This window comes from Petaurus breviceps, unplaced genomic scaffold (genome assembly GCF_028583685.1).
Source record: "Petaurus breviceps papuanus isolate PSGF00001 unplaced genomic scaffold, PetGlider_PUasm1.0 76, whole genome shotgun sequence".
Lineage (NCBI taxonomy): Eukaryota > Metazoa > Chordata > Mammalia > Diprotodontia > Petauridae > Petaurus > Petaurus breviceps.
Genome location: NW_027186473.1, coordinates 57,247,202 through 57,271,379, shown reverse-complemented (window position 1 = coordinate 57,271,379; position 24,178 = coordinate 57,247,202). Strand labels below are relative to the sequence as shown.

Below are 24,178 nucleotides of genomic sequence, written 5' to 3'. Positions count from 1 at the left end.
TTTTTTTTTAAGCAATTGGGGTTAAGTAACTTGCTCAAGGTTACACGGCCAGTTATTTCTGGGTGTGGTGCTGAGTATCTGAGGCCGGATTTGATCCACGTCATCCCGACACTGGAGCCGGTGCTCTTACTCGCTGAGCCACCTGGCTGCCCCTAAGCAATTGGGGTTAAGTAACTTGCTCAAGGTTACACGGCCAGGTGTTTCTGCATGGGTGCTAAGTGTCTGAGCCCGGGATTTGATCTCCAGGTCTTCTCAACACTGGAGACAGTGCTCTTACTCGCTGTGCTACCTGGCTGCCCCAATTAACAGTAGTTTTATTAACTTTTTTAAATCATAGAAGATACAAGTTTGCAATGATAAAATGCTGCTTTTACACTGATAACTTTTGTGTCTGCTTGATAGGTATGGTACAGGCTTTCCCATATTGATCCAATAATATGTTCTTCATATCAAATTGATATCATTTAAGATAATTTAGCAATTGCGGATAGTCTGGATTTATGCATTGAACAGTCACCTGGAAAGTGGCCACTGGCTACAGGAACTCCATCTACTCTCTTCTGCCTTTCCTACTTCGGATTTGACTTCCCTAACCAGATTGCTCCTGTTTCACCTGTAGGATTGACCATTTCAAGGGGGAGATGGTGAACCCTAGGACTGATTCACCTTCTTTTTACCACTGTTCTGGCTGATTTCTTTGATAGGATCTAAAGCTTTCTTCTGCAGAATCTCTGGAGTCTGCATAGAAAAATGTTTTATATATACATAAACCCTCAGGTTTTTGTTTGTTTGTTTTTTAAGGTTTATGGACTGACAAGGACCCTAACTACCATCTATAACTGTCTCTATGTAGAAATGTTCTACAGGTTCCGAACATCTGGCTTAGAAAGGCATAGCTTGAAATACAAACCATCTATAACTTGGACACTGCCTGTATTTCTTTTTAAGTATCAACATTTTAGATGAGACTTTCATAATCATAAGTGATACAGTTCAGATTTAGATTATGACTTAGTACTATTGTTGAAAAGCTTGATGCCATGGCACTAAGTTTCATTGATTTGGATTGTACTTAGTTGAAATTCATATAGGTGCTAGGTGAGAAAACTTTACTTTTCAGTCCCTTCATGGTAAATATAAAGACTGCGTACATTTGGAGGGAATGTTTAAAATATTTTAAATGAATGGTTTTAAAGTTTTCTAAATGATGAGGGTGGCAGTAGACTTTCTTTAATTTGTAGGGTCATAATATTTCTATCTAATTAGTAACCTATGAGCTTTTGGGACACCTACTCCCTGATCAGCTATTTAATATTAGTTTCTGCAGAAACTTGTATAAAGATGGTAAAAAAAAAAAAGTCACACCAGGCATGAACGATTAATTTAGTTTAATATGCTCCCTTCCACCATGTTTCCTGATGACTATCCTGCCCAAGGGTTGATTACGTTTTCCAAAGAGAAATTGTTGGGCCGCCACTTTAAATTCCACATATGTATCAATGCAATCGATCATAAAAATTCCTTTTTCCTATTAAAAAAATTGTAAACATATGAATAAATAACTCATAGTAAAAAATTATAAGAATTATAGATAATGAGAATCTTAATAGGACTTTATCATATTCTTTCAACAGTTTAATTTTCTGCTGAAAGCAGAGATATTTCATTTTTAAAGCAAATTATTTATTTAGAAAATTTTCTTCTGTTGGCTCTATACCCATATATACATACATACATACATGCACGCATGCATACATACATACCCTGAATTCTCCCTCAAGATCAATAAGTTTTATGTTATTTTCTGTTGTGCAGTGTTGTGTCATGTATATTATAATATCATGTCATAGATCTAATGTTCTTTGATTCTGTCCGTATAATTTTCAAGTGACAATCATATGAGTGGCAACGTGGTCTAGTGGAAAGAACGTGGGACTTGTGATTTAGATCTGGGCTTGAAGTTCTGCCTTAACCACTGACTTTAGTCATCTGACTTTGGGCAAAGTATTTAACCTTTGAGCTACAGTTTCTTCAACTGTATTATGGGGATAATAATAACCATATACTCTACAGGGCTGTTGTGAAGAAAACCTTTCTGGCACTATATAAATGTGAACTACTATTTATTATTCAATGAACTTATATTTGTAATCTTGTTTTTATGTTTATAATCACTGACCTAGGGTTTTGTATCTCTTTCATCCAATGTTAGAAGTACTGTATTAATTAACAAAGAAATGAAAAATTATTAAAAATGTTGGCAACACAAAAAATATTAGGTGATACATACGTACATGCACATATGCACACATTTCTTTGAGTTACAACAATTGGCATACCACTTCTATACCAACAGTCATTTCAAACCAGGATTGGCTGTCTTGAAAAGCATTTTTTTGTTATCCTGAACAAAGATTTAGTGTGGTCTTTTTTTTTTTCTTCTTGGAGGGCAGTTGGGGTTAAGTGACTTGCCCAAGGTCACACGGCTAATTTGTGTGTGTGTGTGTGTGTGTGTGTGTGTGTGTGTGTGTGTGTGTTAAGTGTCTGAGGCTGGATTTGAACTCAGGACCTCCTGACTCCAGGGCTGGTGCTCTATTCCCTGTGCCACCTAGCCGCCCATAGTGTGGTCTTTTAAAAAGTTGTTTTTTTTTTTTTCTAAAGGAAGTCAATTACTACAACAGTTGTGAATATTTAAGAGTAATAAACCCAAATAATATGAGGAAACTTTCAAATCACAATATTCTGTTTATAATGTAGTACATTAATGAGAAGAGTAGGAATTAGTTAACTAGACTATATAATAATGGACCTTTCTACTCTAAGGAATCTTCTAATTGTCTCCAAAGCCAGTTTTCAACATTTTGCAAGATGAAAATCAGTACAATGTCCAGATTTGTAGTTACACATACAATATAAACCATCAAGGAAAAGTTTACCTTGTAGGCAACTTTTACTGTATTAATTATTTTAAAATATGTTCATGAGAAAATCAAAATAAAGTTTAAAAAATAATTTTGTGAATAAACCTGTGCCTCTTTATGTGAACTGGTGAGAATGAAGTCATAAAATGAACACAGTTTGTGTGCCAAAGTAAAGGAATGAATTGGGAGGGGGATACCTTTCAGTAAAACTTTTATGTGTTTCCCTTTTGACTAATGCTAACCCATCAGCATTCTCATGATAACTTAGGTTCATGTAAATGTGAGAAGGAAGTGAGTTTTCCTGCCTTGTCTTCTTAGAGGGTAGGGAACAGAATGGAAAAGTATGGAGAGTTGCTATTTTCATTAAATTTTTAATTGACTTCAGTACTATAGACTGCAAAATTCATAAGCAGAGGTCTAATCAGTATTACATAATTGTCACAAATGTTGTGCCCTCCAGACCTGTTCATTCTATTGCAAACCATGCAAATAATATTTTATTTCTCTCCTTGGGATTGATGACTCTGCATACCCAGTCTCCCCAGTCTTTTCCAGGACTACAGCATGATATAGTAAAAATAGCTGTTTTACTGTTAGACTATCCCAAAATACATGCTACTTCAGTTGTGAAAAAAGAATGAATTGGTAAAATGTCAGCTGCCTGTTAATGCTTTCCTTAAAATCCTATGCTCTTTTAACGTGAAGATAAGAGACAAAAAGTTTGGGGAGGGGACAGTGGCATAGGGGTTGTCTCATTTCCTGCCCACATCCTCCCTCTGTTCAGTGCCTTGTGTGCTTACGGGCTCCCTGGAGCGGATCACCATATAATTGATGTGCAGTCTGCATTGCTGAATCCTGGACTGCACCATTCTGTGTTTGAGGGAAGATGTAATCTGATCCCTCTGCTGCTAAGGGAGGAATCTGTTCAGTCAAGGCTTTGACAGGGCATAGTCTCCTCCAATAATCTTCTCCGTTCTCTCTCATTATTCCCTCGAGTTCTCTTCAGTCGGGCTGCATGTATGTATGTGTGTCCTGAGAAGCGGTTTGATACTGAGCTGCATTTGCCTTTACAGTGGAGTTTTGTTGCTGGTTCTGCTGCCTAATCTTCCTTTTCTGACGTGCCTGAGCATGTCCACATTAGAGTCTGTGACATACCTACCTGAAAAAGGTTTATATTGTCAGAGACTGCCAAGCAGCCGGACACACGGGGGCACAGAATCACTGAAGGGGAAAAATACAGAAAACATGGGGTTCTACGGCACATTAAAAATGATTTTTTACAAAGTAAGTAATCTGTTTTCTTCCTGTGTTGTGCGTGTGTGTGTGCTTGGCTAAGGAGGAAAATCTGTATCATCAGAGATGGCTGCAGTATCCTCTAATTTTGGTGGGTGGCTAGATGCCTGGTATTCTGTTTTATGCTGTGATTGAAAGCAAATAAGGAAGAGAACATAAGCTGTAAAAAGCTTGAATTTAGGAATCTGAATAAGTAGTGCCATTTTAAAACTGAGCATTTATTGCCAAAAATCTATTATGACTTTGAAATGTAGCTCTCTAAATGCTGACCTGGAAATTCTCTAACCTTAGTTGGTTTTTTAATGAATCTTACACCTATGATTTTTCCATCTTATACATGGTTTTTCCCCCTTACTTGGTTGTGGTGAAGTATAGGATTGCTACAGCACTTGAGAATTAGATTTGCATTTCTTTTAAAATTGATTTAGTATCCTTCTATACTAAAATATGCAAAAATTGATTGTATTTGTAAGTCAATATTTCAGTAAACTGTATGTCATCTAAAAGATTTATGGTAAATATTTAATTTTTTTTTCTGGCAGTCCTTTACAAGGATTTCCTTAAGGCATTACATTCAGCAATTTGTTCATTGGAGGATCCCTAAGCTGGGAATAAAGTTTGTTTTTAGTGTGTCAAATGGCAATTGCACCCGTATTATTTATGAGTGATCCTGAGAAGTTCTGAAAGCAATACTACCAACTTAATTATATCAGATACCCATTTCTTAAAAATAATAAATGTGAAAATAAGCACCAGTGAGGTAGTTATCCAAAGACCATAACATTTTTTAAGGCATTCTATACTAGCCCTTTGGTGCATGGATGCGTGTGTGTGTGTGTGTGTGTGTGTGTGTGCATCTGTATGTAGACATTTGTAAAATAATATTTTTGGCCCAGCTTTTATTTTGTTTTACTTCTTTAAAAAGCAAGTCTGCTTCAAGGAGAAACAATGATATCTTTGAGAAGAATTACTTTAAAACAAATTTAATGAACAAGGAAACTTCTCCAAGATAGCAAAGACCAGTTAGTAGTCTTTTCCAGTTAGCTGTTGTGAACCAAGGAATAAAACTCTTTTGTGTTTGTGCTGGCTTTTCCTACATGGTGTTAAAAAAGATGGTACTCATTACCCTCAGCATTGCTCTGCAGGTCTGTTTTGAGAGCTTAGAGTTCTTTTTAGTTTTAATGTTATATTGCATGTTGTTCTATGATGTTCCAATGTAAGGCAATAGGCAGGAAAACAAGGTTCCTTCAATGTAAGCTACTGCTGCCTTTTTTTATCATAGAAAAATGAAGGAGGCTCTCCATCACTTTGGAGCTGTTGGGTTTTCTGATATACCTTGAAAACAATAGTAAATCAGGAAACAAATAGAGGGGAAGAAACATTTAAGGTTGGAAAAAAGTTGAATTTTTACCATCAGATTTTATTCTTTTCAGTTTTCAAATGTGTGTAGTTTGGGTAAACTCAACTGAGTAATATTGAAGTATGTTCTGAAACTTGATATATTCTACCATTTTACAAAAAAATGTGAAAGTGAACACATAATATCATCATAATAAAAACAGGATTCTGAAAATATTTTTTTGTGCAGTGCTGTATAATGAAGCAAGATGTAACACTAAAATCCCGGATACTGTATTTGGCTCATAGGGTAGCACAACTCTTTATGTAGACATTAATTTTATTCCTTTCTTTGAAGATTTGGGGCATTTCAAATTAGCACAAGATTATTTTAGTTCTAAATGTATATATGTGCATATGGAAACTTAATGATGCATCAAATGATTTCTCTCCCCCCCTTTTTCTGACAGCTAACCCTTGGATTTTATGGAGTTTTTTTTTTCTTCAATATTCTCTCTGATTGTTGTTAATTATTTGAATAACAGTTGATATTTATGATAAGATTTTATAACTTTTTTTGTCTTTTCTTCATAATAAAGGTCAGTGTGCTTCAAAAGTTCACTTAGTTTTGTTAAAAAATATAAGAAATGAGCCAAAAATGTTTTAAAATTCACATGCAGTCCAAGAGGAGAGGAGTACTTCTTAAATTTGTTCCTTACCTATATAAGCTATCATGAAACATGCTTTTCTTAGAGTAAATAGATGACAGGGAAATACACAGTAACAGATTCATACCAGAGCACAAAAAATAAATGTCCAAACGAAAAGGACCATACCACTTTTCTTAACAATCTTGATACCTGGGCATCTTGTGATTAAATGGACATGCACTATAAAGCTTTCTTTCCCCCCCCCACTTATTTAATTAATAGTATCCTGATAACATTGTTTGTAAGTGTGTTTTTTTAATATTCTATTTATGCTAGATAATCTCTGCCTCTGAGATTCCTTTTAGCTCTGAGAGTTTATGATTTAGATGGAAACTTAAAAATTTTCAGTGTTACTAGCTAGAAATGGTATAGTTGAAAACATTTTTAAACCTATATTTTTTTATCTTGTAGATGAAAAGAAAGTTGGACCATGGTTCTGAGGTCCGGTCATTTTCTTTGGGAAAGAAACCATGCAAAGTCTCAGAATATACAAGGTAATTAAATGAAATAACTAATTCTCTCTCATAATTCTTACGTAATCCTCTTTTTCTAGTTACTATGATGAAAGACAGCATTCCACTTATTTTAAATTGTTGGTGATTTAAAATTATTATATTCCTAAATTTCAGTGGGATTGAAAGATGTTTTAATAAAGGAGGGACAGTGTTTCTTATTTAAGAATTTGTGTTATTCCAACAATTACCTATGAAGCAATGCATTTCATGGATAGAAGCTTTCACTTAAGACTAAAATGTGAACTGAATACAATTTTAAAAGCACAGTTCTTCAGAAATTCTGGAAAGGAAATCCCAAAATGTGAGTATCAGGTTGCTATAGCAACTGTGATCCTAAGGTAGAAATTTATACATGCAAAAACTGAAGACTCAATTTTAAGCTAATAATACAAACCTCATAATTACTAACTAAAGTTTATTTCTTGAAATTATTGTTAGAAATTACATTTTACTTGCTTAATAGTTCTTACATGTTTTCAGTACATACATTTTCATACCAGTCCAATAGTTACCATAACAACTAGCTACAATTGTTCTCTTGTGTCTTACTGAAGCATTCCATCATTTGAGGATTTATACGTCACTGCAAAACTTTTCCCACTCTGATGCTAATTAGCCTAACTTAAGCATTCTATCTATTAAACTGCCAATTAAAAGTAACTTTTGGTGGTTTGTGTGTATCCTTTAAAAATTAAAGAAGGTATCAGTCCTTTCAGAATTTAAATTTACATTTTCTAGATGTCTTCAAATTTCTCTGAATAGCAGGCTGGAAGTTGGCCCATGAATTCTTGTTGGTTCGCATCTCTCTCTCCCCTCCCTCTCTCTCTCTCTCTGTCTGTCTCTGTCTGTCTCTGTCTCTCTGTCTCTCTCTCTGTCTCTCTCTCTCTCTCTCTCTCTCTGTCTCTCTCTCTCTGTCTCTGTCTGTCTCTCTCTGTCTCTCTGTCTGTCTCTATCTCTCTGTCTGTCTGTCTCTGTCTCTCTGTCTCTCTGTCTCTCTGTCTCTCTGTCTCTCTCTCTCTCTCTCTCTCTCTCTCTCTCTCTGTCTCTCGCTGTCTCTCTCTCTCTGTCTCTGAGTATTTAGGAGAAATTACTTTTGTGCCTTACATTGCTGCTTAAAGAAAGCCAGTCCCCCCTTCTCTCCCCACACATACTTTTCTCTCTTATTTAGTATAGTTTACTTCCTTTACCACTAATCTACTTGCATTAAAATTTTCTTTACTTTAGATCAGTTCTAGAAGACATCATTTTTACAGATCATTCTGTTCAAAGTATGGTAGCTCTATATAATCATAACTGTTTACAGCACAAGACAATTGAAGGGAAAGCAGTAAAGTATTGGAGGGAGGGGAACTTTATTCTATAACCACTTCTTATTTCTTCTAATACTACCTAACTCTGATTTGTAGATTTTCTGTTCCTTCTGTTCTTTTCTTCTTGCTTGCCTGCCCTTAGACAGTTTCATTGCATTTGGGCACCAGAGGGTGTGAAGTGATAAAGGGAATGAAACTCATTCTGTTTTGTTATTTTTAATAGCTGCATTGGTGAAGAATTTGGTGGCTACGGGAGTTTGAATCAATGGTCAAAGTGAGAATTGGGGTATATCTATGGATTTCCGTGTTATTCCTATTCTCTGTTGGCAATGATAATTGATATATGAGCTGGGATGTATAAAAATATCTCAAATTAATTTTGCAGGCATCATAAAATTTTTATTTTATCACAGATATTTCACTTGCCTTATTAGTAAGGTCAGTAAAATTAAAGAAATTAGCTTTTTTTCCCCTATTTTAGTGTAATACTATAATGCGTTATAATTTGGCAGCTAGGTGGCGCAGTGGATAGAGTGCCTCCCCTCCCCATGCCAACTCACAGTCAGAAAGACTCATCTTCCCAAGTTCAAATATAGCCTCAGGCACTTACTGTGTGACCCTGGGCAAGTCACTTAACCCTGTTTGACTCAGTTTCCTCATCTGTCAAATGAACTGGAGAAGGAAATGGCAAATTGCCAAGAACATCCCAAATGGGGTCATGGAGAGTCAGACAAGACTGCTCAAATTGCCAAAAGCATGTTATCTTATCTTATTTGATCCTTACAACACTGTGCTACCTACCTACACACACACACACACACACACACACACACAGTCCAATTTATAGGTGAGTAAAAATGTGACTCAGGTTAAATGACTTGCTCATGGTCACACAGAAAATAAATAGTGAAAATGAGACTAGAATCCAGAAATGGTACCTTGTTAGAGCTGAAAATGATCCCAGAGGTCATTGAGTCTGACTCCCTTAGCTTCACCATGATATTTCTCCTAGGTAATTTAACTATTTAAAAGAAAGGTCTGCTTCCACTTCTTGAATTTTATTTGTATTCATCTGTCTATGCTTTTCCATAGCAATATGGGCTTTTAGGGTTTAGTTTCATATGTCAGTTTTTCATAATATAGTCTAAAAACAAGAATAAAAAATAGACTTTTACGATTTCCTGATCACCATCGTATTTTAGAGCAAGAAAATATATAGGTAGGAGTTGTTAGCTTTTTCACAAATAATCTCAGTAAAAAGAATTAGATTAAATGTAGAACTGTTGCAAATTTTGGATGATTTTACAGTTATCAAGAGGCATATTTACCATTTTGGACATGTGAGTATGGGTAAAGAGATCTTTTTTCACATAATGTTGTACATACAAGACTTATAAGTAGAGATCATTCCTGTTTTAGAAAGTGAAATTAAATAGTTTCTTCTTGAAGACAGAGAAAAATAGGATCTTCACTTTGGAAGTAGGAAATTATTAGAATTAAGCCAAAGCAGTTTAATGTTACAAGTTGGTCTTCATTTTGTAGTTTTAAAGGATCTAAATTATAGGATGAGAGATTTTGTCAAATATATTGAAAGAATGAGACATTTTGTGAAATAGTGAGAATTGGTAAAGTAGTAGAATTATTTCATGAGTTGGCATTTTCATCAATTATTGGAACATTGATAATCACCCATAGAAATGAAATTCTATTTCTTCCATTGATTAGATTTGAAAACCTTCACAAGTAGTTTAGTGGATTGAATTTATAATGTATTGTATGTAGTTGTTGCTAAAAAAAAAAAGTTAATGAATAAATGTAATTTATTTTCCTATTATAATTTGCTTGCCCTTGCAAAAGAAGGCCTCCATTGTATGGAAGGATTAAAATGATCACATCCATTCTTGATTGTTATGACTTCAAACAAGTTTTATATGCTTTAATTAGAAAAATAATATAGTATTATAATTAAGACTAAGACAGTATACTATCAGTAGGCATTTCTATAAAGGAGAATATAATTTTTAGAGCTAGTCCCCTTTGAAATCATCTAGTCTAGTACCCTAGTTTTACAAATGAAGAAACTGAATTATTAAATTTTTTTCTAAAAAAAAATATTTATACTTAAATTTATTGAACAAAAATATTTAGGTACTCTGTTGTATTTTATATTTGTATTTCTCCAGTCTCTCCTCTCTACTCAGATACCTTCTACATAAAAATAATACAAAATTTCAAACCAGGAAATATCCCTTTCAGTTTTTATATATAATTAGAGAAGGCTATACCATAATAGTGAGGGAAGATTATGAAGACATCAGGAGCAAAATTCAGAAATAATTTGGTTAGCAATATTCAGAATCATTGGATATATTACTTCATTTTTTAAGATTCTCACATATTATTATACCTTATTAAATATAAACATTTAGATTATTTCTACTGGATAATTGAAACTCTTATCCCAATTCTTTTCTGAAAAGGTAACTTAAACTTTAGCTTTCTATGCAAGGTTATGCTAAGTACATCAGCAGCCTCAGGTTATGTGAGTTCTAAGTACAATTAAATATTTTGATGTCATTTGTATGCTTATTCCCTACTGGTGATTTACAGTATCAGCTTCAGCATGGAGATTTTTTTGATTCTCTTGAGAGTATCTGTACTGTTTTGATACTAACAGGTGGTTATGTGGGAGGGAGGAAACTAACTCTAAGAATAGAAAAATAGGTTTTATGCTCTTTGGGGAGTTTTCAAATAAATGGTTAATGTTTGTAATATGTGCCAAATCATCATTGCCTTTTGGAATTAAGAAACTCTCATTCTTATTTTTAAGGGGTGAGGGGGCGGATAGCAGCTATCCGTGTAGTACCTCTTCTCTTGTTTGTTTTGCAGCACTACTGGCCTGGTGCCATGCACAGCAACACCTACCACATTTGGGGACCTCAGAGCAGCCAATGGCCAAGGTCAACAAAGGCGCCGAATTACATCTGTCCAGCCACCTACGGGCCTTCAGGAATGGCTGAAAATGTTTCAGGTGACAATTCTAAATAGTCTTTGAATTGTTTTGCTTAATCATTAGTTATAAAAGACTAATTTTAATTTTTGAATAACAGCAGTTTAAAAAAAAATTATCCAGTATTGGTAAAACTTCTTTTTTCCCATTGTGCCTTCATTATACATGGTTTCTGGTCTTGCCTTACTATTTTTAAAACCACATTGTTTCATAAGCAGTCATTATTTTGAGATGCCTAATCAATGCTTTTCTGTAGTACTACTCTTTGTTAGGCATTTACTAGCTCCCCTAGTGGCCCAAAGGAGTAAATGCACCTTGCAAAGGTACAAAACCCATAGCCAAGAACTAGTTTTCTAAACATTTAAATTATATAAGACCTTTCTAACTACTTCACAAGTCTTAAATACTGAAAATTTTGTAGGGAGAGAATATTTCTGGTATATTGATTTAAAAGTAAGATATACTGAAAAATGCTTCTTGGATCTACAGCCAGGCATACCACCAAACAAGCTAAGCAAATATGTTTTGTAGCCTTTGGCTCCTTACATTCCCAGAGTTTGTAGGCATGCAGAGGGGAAGGTGTTTAAAAAGAATATACTTTAATTATTTGAAGAGATTACTTTAGATTTCAAAAATTGTCTTCATTTATTTTGTTGCCGAGTTCTTAAATCTAAGCAGAAAAACAGAGAAGTACACTATTTTTCTTAATTGCTTTCTAGGCACTCAAATAGCAATATAGATTTTGAAATCATGTATATGTACTTAAAACACACCCTTTTGCATCCACCAAAGTGATTTTAGTTGAACTAGGAGTAATCATATACTATTTTAGATAAGAAACTAAAGGCTAATGAGATTGAAAATGGGCATTTTAGTAGTAGCATTCATCAAACACTACTAAACTAAATAATTAGGAATTATTTTCATAGAAATTGATTCTTTTTCTTTTGGTTCTGAAAATTTACTAATGTTCAGTACTGTTTTTCCCTACAATCCCCTAATATTGGGCCTTAACATTAATAGGAACTTATTTGCTAAACAAAGATATAGTTTATGTATTATATAATTATAATAATTATATTTATCTATTAAATATATTGTTTAGAAATCCATCATTTTCCTTTTCATCTGAGGGCAGTGTTCCTTGTTTTTAACTTAAAATTCTACTTATCTCTGATTTCAGTTTTTATTCTAGAACATCCCAATATTGCTATTATTTCTTTACAGACATTTCTTCATAGTGAAAGGTGAAAATTAAACACATTTATAAATTTTCAAAATATACTTTGAGAAACAATTCAAATGAGATTTTCAATATAGCTCTGATGAATGCAACTAGGCTGTAAGTGTTTATATATGTATATGTTTTTCAACTTTTCTTTCCTTGAGTTATGCTGTTTTCAAAGAACAGCAGTAGGTGTTTTCCTCATACCCTATCACCAACCTGGTGGAAAATTAGTAGTACTAGTGATGACTGGAATTGTCGTCACTGAACTCAGTCTCAGAAGAAAATGCTTAATCTGAGCAAATTATCTCAAGTTTCCATTTCAGAAGGCAACCCAGGGCAAAGTTTTACTCTTCATTGTAATAACCTAACCAATTTTATTTTTGTTTTGTGGATGGAGAACCCAAGTCATATTTGGTATTACCACATTTCTCCTCATTGATCATTCTACAGCTATAGGCATCTTTGCAGTACTTATACAAGAGTGTGTTTTATTGATGATATCTTTTACAGTGTTTACTTGTTTTGATGGTGTCTAATCTTATTAATTATTAAGAATCCCATGAGTGAGCAATTACTACTAGCTTTCTAAAAACAGTACATAAAAGGGAGAAAAATGTAAAACTTGAGACTTAGATCAATTGTTTGCAAGAAGGACAGATATTACCCAACAAAATCTAAAGTGGTAAGCTGCCATTCGTCCATATGCAGTATTATTTGTTCATTGTTTCAAATAGGGAAAGGTTTCAATGAGCAAAACTTGTTTGTGGTTAGCAACAATGACATTTCAAATCATTGCCAAAGGCATGCTGCTTTCTAATTCTTTTTTTTTCTTCACATAAATATTCTATAACAAAGAAATCTACTAGCAATAAAAGGGTAGCTGAGTAGGTAGTTGAATGCTTTAATCCTTTTAAACATCATGTCTTTAACATACCCAACAAATCTTGTTTTGCCATGCTCTATCTTTTCTGTTGATGCCAAAGCTGCTAGAAATTAATTACTCTACTAAAGGTTTATCTCTTAAAGGTTTATTTTAGGTGCCCAACTAGTAGATTTAATTTTATAGTAAAAAAAGAGGTATATTCATTGTGTTAAATTTTGACCTGATATAGCTAAAGAATAATTAAAATGGCATGATTTCCATGAACAAACTATTGGGATGTACTTAGTGTTGAATTTTTGTAACATAACTAGCAAAATGGGATGTCTTAAAATGGGGACAACCTTACAACCAAAACAATGTTTTGCTATTACTTCTAAGCCAGTGCTACAGTTCTGGTTTGGTCCAACTCCGTCTGTACTGATAGAATATTTCTTCACTTATTGTAAATCATATAAGCCTAAATGATATACCATTTTAGGTCAAAGGAAACTTTAAAAAGAGGTCATTTAACAAAAAAGAGTACATATTAAAGACAAAAACAAGACAGAAATTTTATATAGTTCAAGTTTTCATTTTCTCAAATTCTGCTTTTTTTGGCAACCAGACTAGTGAGCGCTTCAGCTAGTTTTAGATTCTTTTAGGTTCCATATATGCTTCTTTTCTGCCTTAAAAAGACTCAGAGTAGTTTAACACATAAATAATATTAATTTCCTTAGTTTATTTTCTTATTTAGATTGACTTGGGGTTGTTTATGAATGTATTTGTATTATAGTTTATGAACATATTATCTATGTTTGTTCAGAAATGTGTGAACTCCATAATCCAGTAGGTGCAAATTACAACCTGTCCATATCTTCTTGTCCTATATGATTTTTGCCCATGTCTTCCCATAAATTCTAACCGAATTTCTCAACAAATTAAAAACCTTCTCAAGGTCTTTTAGTGTTTCCTGAGTACCAGTGTATCACTTGGGTTATCCATATATAATCATCCATTCTGGATTCCTGAGAAGTCCACCTTTTCAGAGCACTTTTTTTAAAATTAATTTATTTTTAGTTTTCAACATTCACTTCCATAAGTTTTAAATTTTCTCCCCCTTTCTCCCCAAGATGGCATGCAATCTGATATAGGCTGTGCACATATATTCCTATTAAACACATTTTCAAATTAGTCATGTTGCATAGGAGATGTATAACGAATGGGAGAAACCATGAGAAAGGAAAAAAACAAAACAAAAGAAAATAGTCTGCTTCGCAGAGCATGTATTTTCTTAATAATATATTGAACATGAGAGAAATGAGGAGTTGTCCTTGAGTTCAAAGAAAGTTTCAATTCAAAGCAACAAGAATTAGTTGAATTAATTGAAAATTTTCTCTTATTTTTAGAAATTAAGAGTAGAGATGGGGGTGAGAGGGTGGGGGACTACAACGTATAAGTTTAAGGTATTAAAGGATTTTTTTTCCATTTTCATGTTGACCATTGGAAACAATGACAATATATGCTCCATAGCATTCCCTTCTACTCCTTACCGTTTTATTTAGATACTCTTATTTTATGTATTAGTTACCTATCTTCACAATGCTTAAAGACTTTCAGAGTAATAAACAGTATTATAAGCATTTTCTTAATGATTAGTTCTAGACAGTATTACTAAGAAATCAAATTGCAATGATTATTTGTATAACTAAATATATCAGAGAAAGAGAAAGATGGATGATGTGATATATTGATGACTGTCTTGTCTATCTTTAGATTTCAGGAGGGGAAAAGGGCATTCGAATACTACAGTATTCAGGTGGAAGCTGAATGACTTGGAAAGTTGAAGTAAATGATTTCTAAGGTCCCTTTCAACACAAAATTTCATGATTACATGAAATAAAATACAAATTCCATAGAGAATTTTTTAACTTTCAATTGACATTTGTTGCCCATTATTTCTCCACAAATTGTAGCTTTGTTTCACTTCCTGACCCTTAAGTTATATCTGTTTCTGCCCCATAATATCTTAAAATAGAAGACCAAAGAGAAGTACTCCCTTATTTGAGAAAAACCAAAGGATAATTATCTCCATTTAGAAAAAAACGCACAACAAATAAAATTATGGAATTTTGAGGTAGAAGAGAACTTAGAAATCCAGCTAATCCCTTCATAGATGAAGAAAGCAATGCCCAGAGAGGTTAGATTTCCTTCCTGAAGTCAAGCAGCTAATAAATGGTAGTGGAATTCATGATTTATAGCTCTGTCCACTATCTTTCCAATAACCCCCTCTCTTATCCTCATTTTTCCTTCTCAGTACAATAATTGTCTCCATTGCTGCTAAATCACAATTGAATATAAAATTTGGAATTAGGCATATCCCTTGAAGTAAATCCATACATCCAGGGAACTCACATTGTTGTTTTCCAGAAAGTAGTTGTTCATTGTAGTTTTTTTGGTTCCAGAACAGTTTACCCTTTCCTGATTCTTTGATAGCCTTCTGAAACACAGTCAGCCCTTCCTCAGTATCACTCAAGAAGTATGATGAGTAATAGGGGAAATCTCAAGAGTTGTATAATTACTTCATATCAAATATTATACTTCAAGTGACTGATTATATCCTAACTGAATATAATTTTTCCAGAATTGACAAATTTAAAGCCCTATTGAAACAAACTTTAAGAAACTCATTTGCTTGGCTTTTGCCTTATCCAATATTATTTGAAGCAGAATGTTAAGTTAGATCTCTTAATGAAGATCTCTTAGAAGTTGTCTAGGCAAACTTCTTATTTTACAGCTGAGGAAAATGAGATCCAGAGTTAAAGTGACTTGTCCAAAGTTTACATAGCATGTCTGTGACCCATGTGGGACTAAAATACAGGTCTTCAGAGTCTCGGGCTGGTGGTATTTAAACAACACTTACCGTACCATTAATTTTTGTGGGAGTGAAATGAGACTATATCTGGAAAGTAATTCATATAACTTAAAGCACTATATAATTGCTAGCTATTGTTATTATTTTTTACAAATATTTCAATAGATGGGATAATTTTAACTCACTTCTCTTTCCTGATCTAGGATGAGAAGGAATAGTGTATTATACAGAGTCATGGAGACAGAGATAATCTCTCTTTGTCTCATTGTGTGGCATTGTGGCTTAGCCTGAAAGACAACTGCTTTAAGATGATGATGGGAGTATAGATAGATATACTGTGTGCATATATACATATATAAATTATGTAAATGTATATTTACATATATAGCATATGTATACTATGTAAACTGGTGCTAAAAAAACATATATAAGTAGAGTTTCTTCAAAGACAAAGATAGTATACTACTATCAGTATTTGAACTAGCTACATTGTAGCTTCCATTTTCTTTATCTCCAGTACAATATCACTTGGTTATGATATCAAGTCCAAACTGTTGTCTGGGCCAGAAACGGAGTATAGAATTCATTTTCTATATCTAACTTTGACCCTTGTTTGATATTAGTTAGTTGACTTTATTAATTCTCAGAAATAGGAATATTCATTTGATCTGCATTTTTAAAACTTGCTTCAGCCGAAGACAGCATATGCATGCAAAGCAATACCTCTTTATGCTGATAAGATAAACAAAGGACCTCATGAGTGTGGTTATCATTTTAAAGAAACAATTTGAAAAAAACAAGTTTGATCTTTTAACATCCCCCAGGTGTCCTTTTACACTTACATGTTTAACATGTGATTATGTGTTGGTTTCCAGTATTTGTAGCATCTTATTTCATGTCAATGTTTTTTTTTGCTCTTTTATGCATGCTTCAATTTTACAACTAAATCAGCCACCATTTTCTATTGTTTATGGGATTTTACTTGAAGTTGTTTTGGAATAACAAATCAAAGGCCTTTGAGTTTGTGGAACACACTTGTCAGATGTGCAGTATGTTCAGTTATTAATTTTTCTGCAAATGATGTTGTTAATCTGCTATACTCTCAGATGAGTGCCTTATTAAAAACATCCAATTTTATGGTGCCCATTAGAAAGAATATAGAGAAAGGAAAATTACCAATCAAAATTCCCTATTCACTCGGTAATGTAAATTGATGTTTACAGAATAAAATTTTTGGTTTATAGCCAGGATCCTGGTTGCAGATGAACATGTAACCACAATAATATAATAAATAATTTTCAGCTACACACAAAGCATTTTATGAAATAAGTTTTGGTGAGATGAAATTGCCATTCCAAATGAAATTTCTGGTTTACTTTGTAAAACTTTAAGACTAAATCATTTTATTATTTAAATTTGTGTGAGAGAAAAGATAATCCTATAAGAGCTTCTTTGTTCACAGTTCATAAACTTTGTAAATATTTTTAAGCTTATTTAACTTTGTTATAGTTTTATTTTACTTGTGTTCAACTACAAAGTGATCATTTGTCATGTTTGAAAAATTAATTTGGTCAGTGAGAGTTGTGTAATAATTTCGGTCTTTTTAAAGGGCAATTCACCATTTAAAAATTAATTTCAAAAAATTTCATTATTTTAATTTCTGTCTTCACATAGAAATCTACCTCAGGTTTTATATTCAAATTATCTGTGAGGGCATCTGTTGAAATAATACTAATGCTAAGGCTGTTTTCTGTTTGACAGAGCTGGAGTGGACCAGAGAAACTGCTTGCTTTAGATGAACTTATTGATAGTTGTGAGCCAACACAAGTAAAACATATGATGCAAGTGATAGAACCTCAGTTTCAGCGAGACTTCATTTCATTGCTCCCCAAAGAGGTGAGGATTATCAATTAATTTTGGTCACTGGGTGCTGTTTAACTACATAAAGCATCTTCTGCTACCTTCAAACACTTCCATACTAATTATGGTTTTCAGTATTGTCAGTTTAACACAGTTAATTGGTGTTAAAGAGGGCTGTAAGTTAACAAAATTGCCTTGACTTAATAATGTAATTCTCAGATTAATATATTCTTATGAGCTGAGAGACTTCTTTCCACTACTGGGGTATGTCCCATGTGAAAGGAAAAATTCTAGTGAGAGTTCTGTTACTTTGAATGTCTCATCAGGACTTTTTTTCCCCAGATTATTGACAGACTTTCTTCATGTATTACATAGGTTGTCTGAATCTTTAGCATAATGTTTTTGTTTTGTTTTGTTTTTAGCATAATGTTTTAAAAGTAAAAATTCTGGTAGGAACGGGAAGACTAGTGGCTCCTGTATGTATATGTGGACTTTTTAGAATTTCTTCTGAATTTATTGACTTATGGTCCTTTAAAAAAAATGTAGCTGCCTGGTACTTGTTTACCATAATTCATATTTTCTCTGGGGAATTTTATTTTAAAGTATATAAAATTAATAGAATTTAAGTTAACATAAGCATGTACACATGTGTGTGAAGGCTATATAATAGACAAAATCACTGTCAAGAAAAAACATTATTTGAAAAGTTACATCATCTTGTCAAGGGGTTTATTCATTTTCTTTGGGGGGAGGATAGAACTGATATGTAGGATATTTTGTGGACGTCATTGTGATTAGTATTGATACAGCTTGTTCAGTTTTATGTGTCTGTCACAAGCTGTGCGTAGGTTAGGAGAAAGAGACTGTGAAAGAAATATAGTACACTGATTTATTTCAAATGATGCTTACAGCTATAAGCAATTTGGATTTGAAAGAGAGGAATTCTTTTCATATATGACTGTTACAAATGTCTTGAGGATCTTGAAGGTGCTCCTTCCTTGTACCATAATCATCGTTTCAGATATGAACATAATTAACTTGATGACATAATTAATGTATCCTGATGTTAAGTATAATTCAAGGCAGTATGGGAAAAATACCTTTCCTGGAGTGTATCTTCTTTCATATAAAAGAAAAGATAATTTAGTCCCCTTGTAGCAAGTTTTGTTTGGTTTTGTTAAGTAATTCTTACAATATTTTGAGTCTTTTGAGTGAATTTGTCTTCAGAAAATGACATGGGTTCTCTCTTTGCCTTCAGAGGGATGTTGGACCCAATGAGTCTCTTTGCTTTAGATGAATCTCTTCACTTTTGATTTATTTGTCACAGTTTCCTTTGATACCCTTATTTAAGTGGCTTGTATTTTCATAAAGTGACATTGCTCTTTCTTGTAGCTGTTTTCTCTCCCTACTTCACTAAGAGCAGTGCATTCGACCTCAGATTTTCGTAGTGACTTCATTTTGCAAAATGAAACACACACACACACACACACACACACACACATAAAAGTCAGAACCAAACATAATTGGAAAATATCTTCAGAGGCTAAAATTCAAATACAAATCTCCAACAACAAAGGACTTATAGTTTTATTGACGTGGCTTGTGTTCTTTTACAGTTTGTTGAAGTGAAAAGTCATTTTAAGGGGAAGATATGGCAAAAGTTGGTATAGAAATGGGGAAAAGTTCATAGTATCAAATTGTTTAGCTTTTTTTCTCCATTATCTTGTTCAGAACTTATTCCCTGTTCTGTAAAGATGCTACTATTTGTGTTTCACCTTTTCCCTAGATTAAGGAAGGTATTTTGGTTTAGAAAGGCTTCTACTAGATAAGAAAAGAGAATAAAGTCTATGAATTATATCACTTTCCCTTAATGATCTCCCCATGCATTCCCCAGTATTATTTTAAATCTTCACTTTTTCTTTTCTAATTATTTACTTCACTCTTCCAACCTTCACTCTTAATGGAGAATCTCACTTCATGCTTTATCAAAAAGATTAAGACCATCCCTATTGTCCACAATTCTATATCTGATATCCCCTCAACACCCTTCTCCATTCTCTCCTCCTTTCCTTTAGTATTGGAGGAAAAAGTTGGCCTTCTTACCAAGGTCCACCTCTCTACTTTTGCCTTTGAATTCATCTCTTATCTTCTCTGGGAAATTACTTTTTCACATATCCCCTTTCTCCTAATCTTTATTCTTGCTTTATTCACTGGTTTCTTCTCTGTTTTCTTATATCACCAAAAAAAAAAAATTCATTATACTCACACATCACAAATCATTTAGCTATCTCCAAATAATGGGCATCGTCTCTCCTGATTTTTTAGTACTACAAAAAATACTGCTATAAATAGTTTTGTTTATGTAGGACCTTTCCTTTTTTTTTTCTTGGATTCTTTGGATAAAAATGATGTGCCAGGTTAGCTAATTACAGCATAATGCCAAAACAAATTCCAGATTGCTTGGACAAGTTTCTAATTTCACCAATGGAGCATTATCATGCCTGTCTTCTCACTGTCCCTCTAGCATTTACCATTTTCATTTTTTAAAATTATGTCAAGTTCAAGGCAGATTCTTCCCTCCTCCCCCATTCCCCCAAGAGACACAGACCACCAATCCTTGGATATAGTTTTTAAGATTTGACTTTACTTCTGACTTCCATGTTACTTTCAGCAGCATTTCTTAAAATGTAGTGTCACATTATCCCCATGGGGTTGAAATTCACAGTTTAAGAAGTGCTGATGGTGTTGCGAGTGGAAAAAGTTTCAGTAGCCCTGCCTGGAGTAGTACCAACCTCCTGGTTACCCAGGTTTGCAACCTGGGTATTCTCCTCAAATCCTCACTCTCTCACTCCACCATGTCTAATACGTGACCAGTACATTGATTTTACCTTCACAACACCTCTCATACCATGTTTCCCTGATAATAAGACCTATCCTGAAAATAAGCCCTCCCCTTACTGTGTAAGATTCCTCTAAAATAAGCCCTCCCCCGAAAATAAGCCCTATTGAGATCGCTACTGTAGTGAAGGTGATCCCCTGCGCTACACGCTACATTACAGTACCCTCTGTATGCACCGTCCCCCCCCCGTGAAACGCACGCCGCGCTCCGAGCTGCATCCAATCAGAGCTGCAGCAGTGAGCGTGTCATCCTGTTCTTCCCCAGTGATTTGCTTATTGAATAAAGGTACATTTTTTTGTTCACATTTACCTGTTTATTAAAATTGCTGTCAATGTTCATTAAAATAAGCCCTCCCCTCAAAATAAGCCCTCTGGTGTTTTTCTGTCCAAAAAATTTAATAAGACAGTGTCTTATTATCGGGGAAACACGGTATATGCCCAGTCTCTTCTCTCACTCCTGGATTATATAATAATCTGGTGGTTGGTCTCACTGCCACGAGTTTCTTACTACTCCAGAATGTCTTCCACTCACTTATCAAACTGATATTCCCAAAGCACAAGTCTGACTGTGCCACCCCCTTATTTAGTGAATTCCAGTGCCTCCCTATTATCTCCATGACCAAATATTAATTTCTCTCTTTGGCATTCAAAGCCCTTCATAAGTTGCTCTCCTCTATTCCCCCTTCCAGTTTTCTTATCCTGTATTCCACCCCCATGTATTCTGTGATCCAGTGATTGACCTCCTGACTTCCTTGCACAGGCATTCCATCTTCTGACTGGACATTTTCACTGGCAATCCCTCATACCTGGAATTCTCTCCCTCTCCATATTCCCTTCTTGGATTTCTTTGCGCTACAGCTAAAATTTCCCCTTCTACAGGAAAATTTTCCCAGTTTCCCTTGAATGCTAGTGACTTGCCTTATTATTATTTACAATTTAACTTGTATGCATCTTGCAAATGTAGTTTTCTGCATGTTGTCTCCACCATTAGACTCCTCAAGAGTAGGGACTGTTGTTTGATTTTTGCCTTTTTTTGTGTCCCCAAAATGTTTGGTTTTCCTTTTTGGTATGTAAAAGCCTTTACAATCTGGCTCCAACCTATATTTCTTGATTTATTTTACATTATTCCCACTTGTGCACTCTGTGGTCCAGCCCAACTGGCCCATTGACTGACTCTCTCCTTGTATAGGACATGCTTTCTCCTTCTCTGTGCCTTTGAATAGGGGGGTCTTACATGCCTGCAAGGCTCTTCTTCTCTACCTCTGCCTCTGGGGATATCCTTAGCTCCAACTATTCTCAGCTCAAGCACCCCCTGCACAAAACCTTTCCTCCTCCTTTTGGTCATTAGTGTTCACCCCATCAAAATTATTTTCTGTATGTTATGTATTTACTTATCTGTGTGTTGCCTCCATTCTTCCCAAGCTTCTTTAGAGCAGACTATGAACGATTTAATTTTCATTTTTGTATCTCAGGAAGCTGTTATACTGCCTTCCAATAGGTGCTTAATAAATGGCTTACAAAACATATTGTTGACATACTTTTTTTCCCTAGAGTATAAAGGATATTGGTTTTTTAACACTTAGAAAATTCCAAACAACTTGTTACTTATTTTGGTCATCACTCGGTTAAGCAACAATTAACTTTCTCATAAAAGAAAGGGTAACTAGGGCAACCTGGAATTTCACAGTTTTCGTTAAACCTGTACACATTGTATTTCATATTGTTATTAAATATGACTACTTTATTACTTAGTTTGGAATTTTTATCAAAGTCAGTGAAAAAGTAATATAAATTAACTAGGAGTAAAAATTCTTTATATTTTTCTTATAGATATTGATGAAATATAGTTTGCTTTTATTGTGCTTTTCTCAGGGGATAAAGTGGGGCCCCTTCTTACCAAAGCCTGTTACTGCAAACATGTTTAGATCTCCCATATCTTTAAAAAATTATAATATGATAAATTTTGATAGAGAAAACCTACATAAACAAGAGTTATTGTGGGGGGGAGTTCTTTAATAATTTTTAAGAGTTTATACAAAGGAGTCCTAAGACCAAAACATTTGAGAACTACTACCTTAAGTACTATCTGATTATCTCCTATTTTGTTGCTAATCATTAGAAAGGGCAGTATATAATCACTACCTTTATTCACTATTCAACCTTCTTGCGGCTTTCCTACTATCCCACTGAAACTTTTCTCCAAGATAACCTCTTATTCATAAAATGTAATTACCTTTCCTCAGTTCTTATCCTCCTTGACCTTTCTGCATCATTTTGGACCATAGACCACCTGATTCTCCTTAAAATTGAGTCCTTCCTTAACTGTACTACAATACTGATCTCTCCTTGTTTTCTTACTACCTCCCTGAGAATTTGTTCTTAGTTTTCTTTACTGGTTCATTATCTTCCTCTTGTCCCTGAAGGCTTCTCTGTCCTCAACCCTCTTCTCTCTCTCTAACTTCTCTCACTTGGTAGTCTCACCTGCTGCCATGGTTCTGATTATCATTAGTTAGCCCATTGTAAAATTAATTCCCAAATCTATATCTCCAGCCCTGATTTCTCATAAGCTCTAGTCCTAAATTTTCAGCTGCCTGAGGGGCATCTCTTCCTGAATGTACTACCAAGCTCTTAAACTGGAATGCTCTCAATTAATTTTGTCGTCCTTCCAAAATCTGCCTCTCTTCCTAACTTACTTATTTCTGTTGATAGCATCACCATCTTCTAGTAACCTAAGGTCGATGATACTTCAAAGCCATATTTGACTTTTCATATTTTTTCTTATCTTGCTTCCAACCAGTTGCCAAATTCTATTAATTTTTCCTGTGTGCTTTCTTTACAATCTATATATCCCTTCCTAGATATTCACACTGTCACCATCCTGATAACTCTCCCTTCTGGATTATTCTAAAAAACTCCTCATGGGTCTCCGTGACTCTGTTCTCTCCCCTCTCAAACCTGACCTTCACACAGCTGCCAAAATTAGCTTCGTAAAGCCTGGATAGGATCATGCAGCTTACCTCCTTAAAACAAACAAAAAAAACCACTCGAGGTGCTTGCTTATTACTTCAGGATAAAATACACAATCTTGAATTTTTTTATTTAAAGACCCTCCACTCTCTGGCACTAACCTTCCTTTTCAGCTTTATTTTAATGCTGTTCCCTTTCATGTACTCTATGTTCTTTCCATACTGACTTGTATGATAAGAGATCCCTGATCTCTTCTGTCCTCTCTCACCTTCATGCATTTGCTCAGGCCCATGCTCCAAATACAGTTTTCATGTCTCTGCCTATTGAAATTGTTTCCTGTAAAGTCCACTTCAAGAATCATCCCCACAAAACCTTTACTCATTCTCCACAATCT

The 24,178-nt window shown here is 34.3% G+C and overlaps 1 protein-coding gene across 8 annotated transcripts in view; it reads left to right on the top strand.

Annotated features, from left to right (window-relative positions):
- Positions 1-24,178, top strand: part of FBXW7 (F-box and WD repeat domain containing 7) — a 290,838-nt gene that overhangs the window by 251,073 nt on the left and 15,587 nt on the right. For 7 of the 8 annotated variants that reach the window (XM_069105544.1, XM_069105542.1, XM_069105545.1 and 4 more), the window contains 3 exons: positions 6,674-6,756; positions 10,977-11,118; positions 17,821-17,955. In XM_069105544.1, the coding sequence (XP_068961645.1) occupies positions 6,674-6,756; positions 10,977-11,118; positions 17,821-17,955 (360 nt within the window). Of the gene's footprint in view, positions 1-3,747; positions 4,206-6,673; positions 6,757-10,976; positions 11,119-17,820; positions 17,956-24,178 lie in introns of those variants that run through there. The other variant, XM_069105547.1, reaches the window with a different exon arrangement.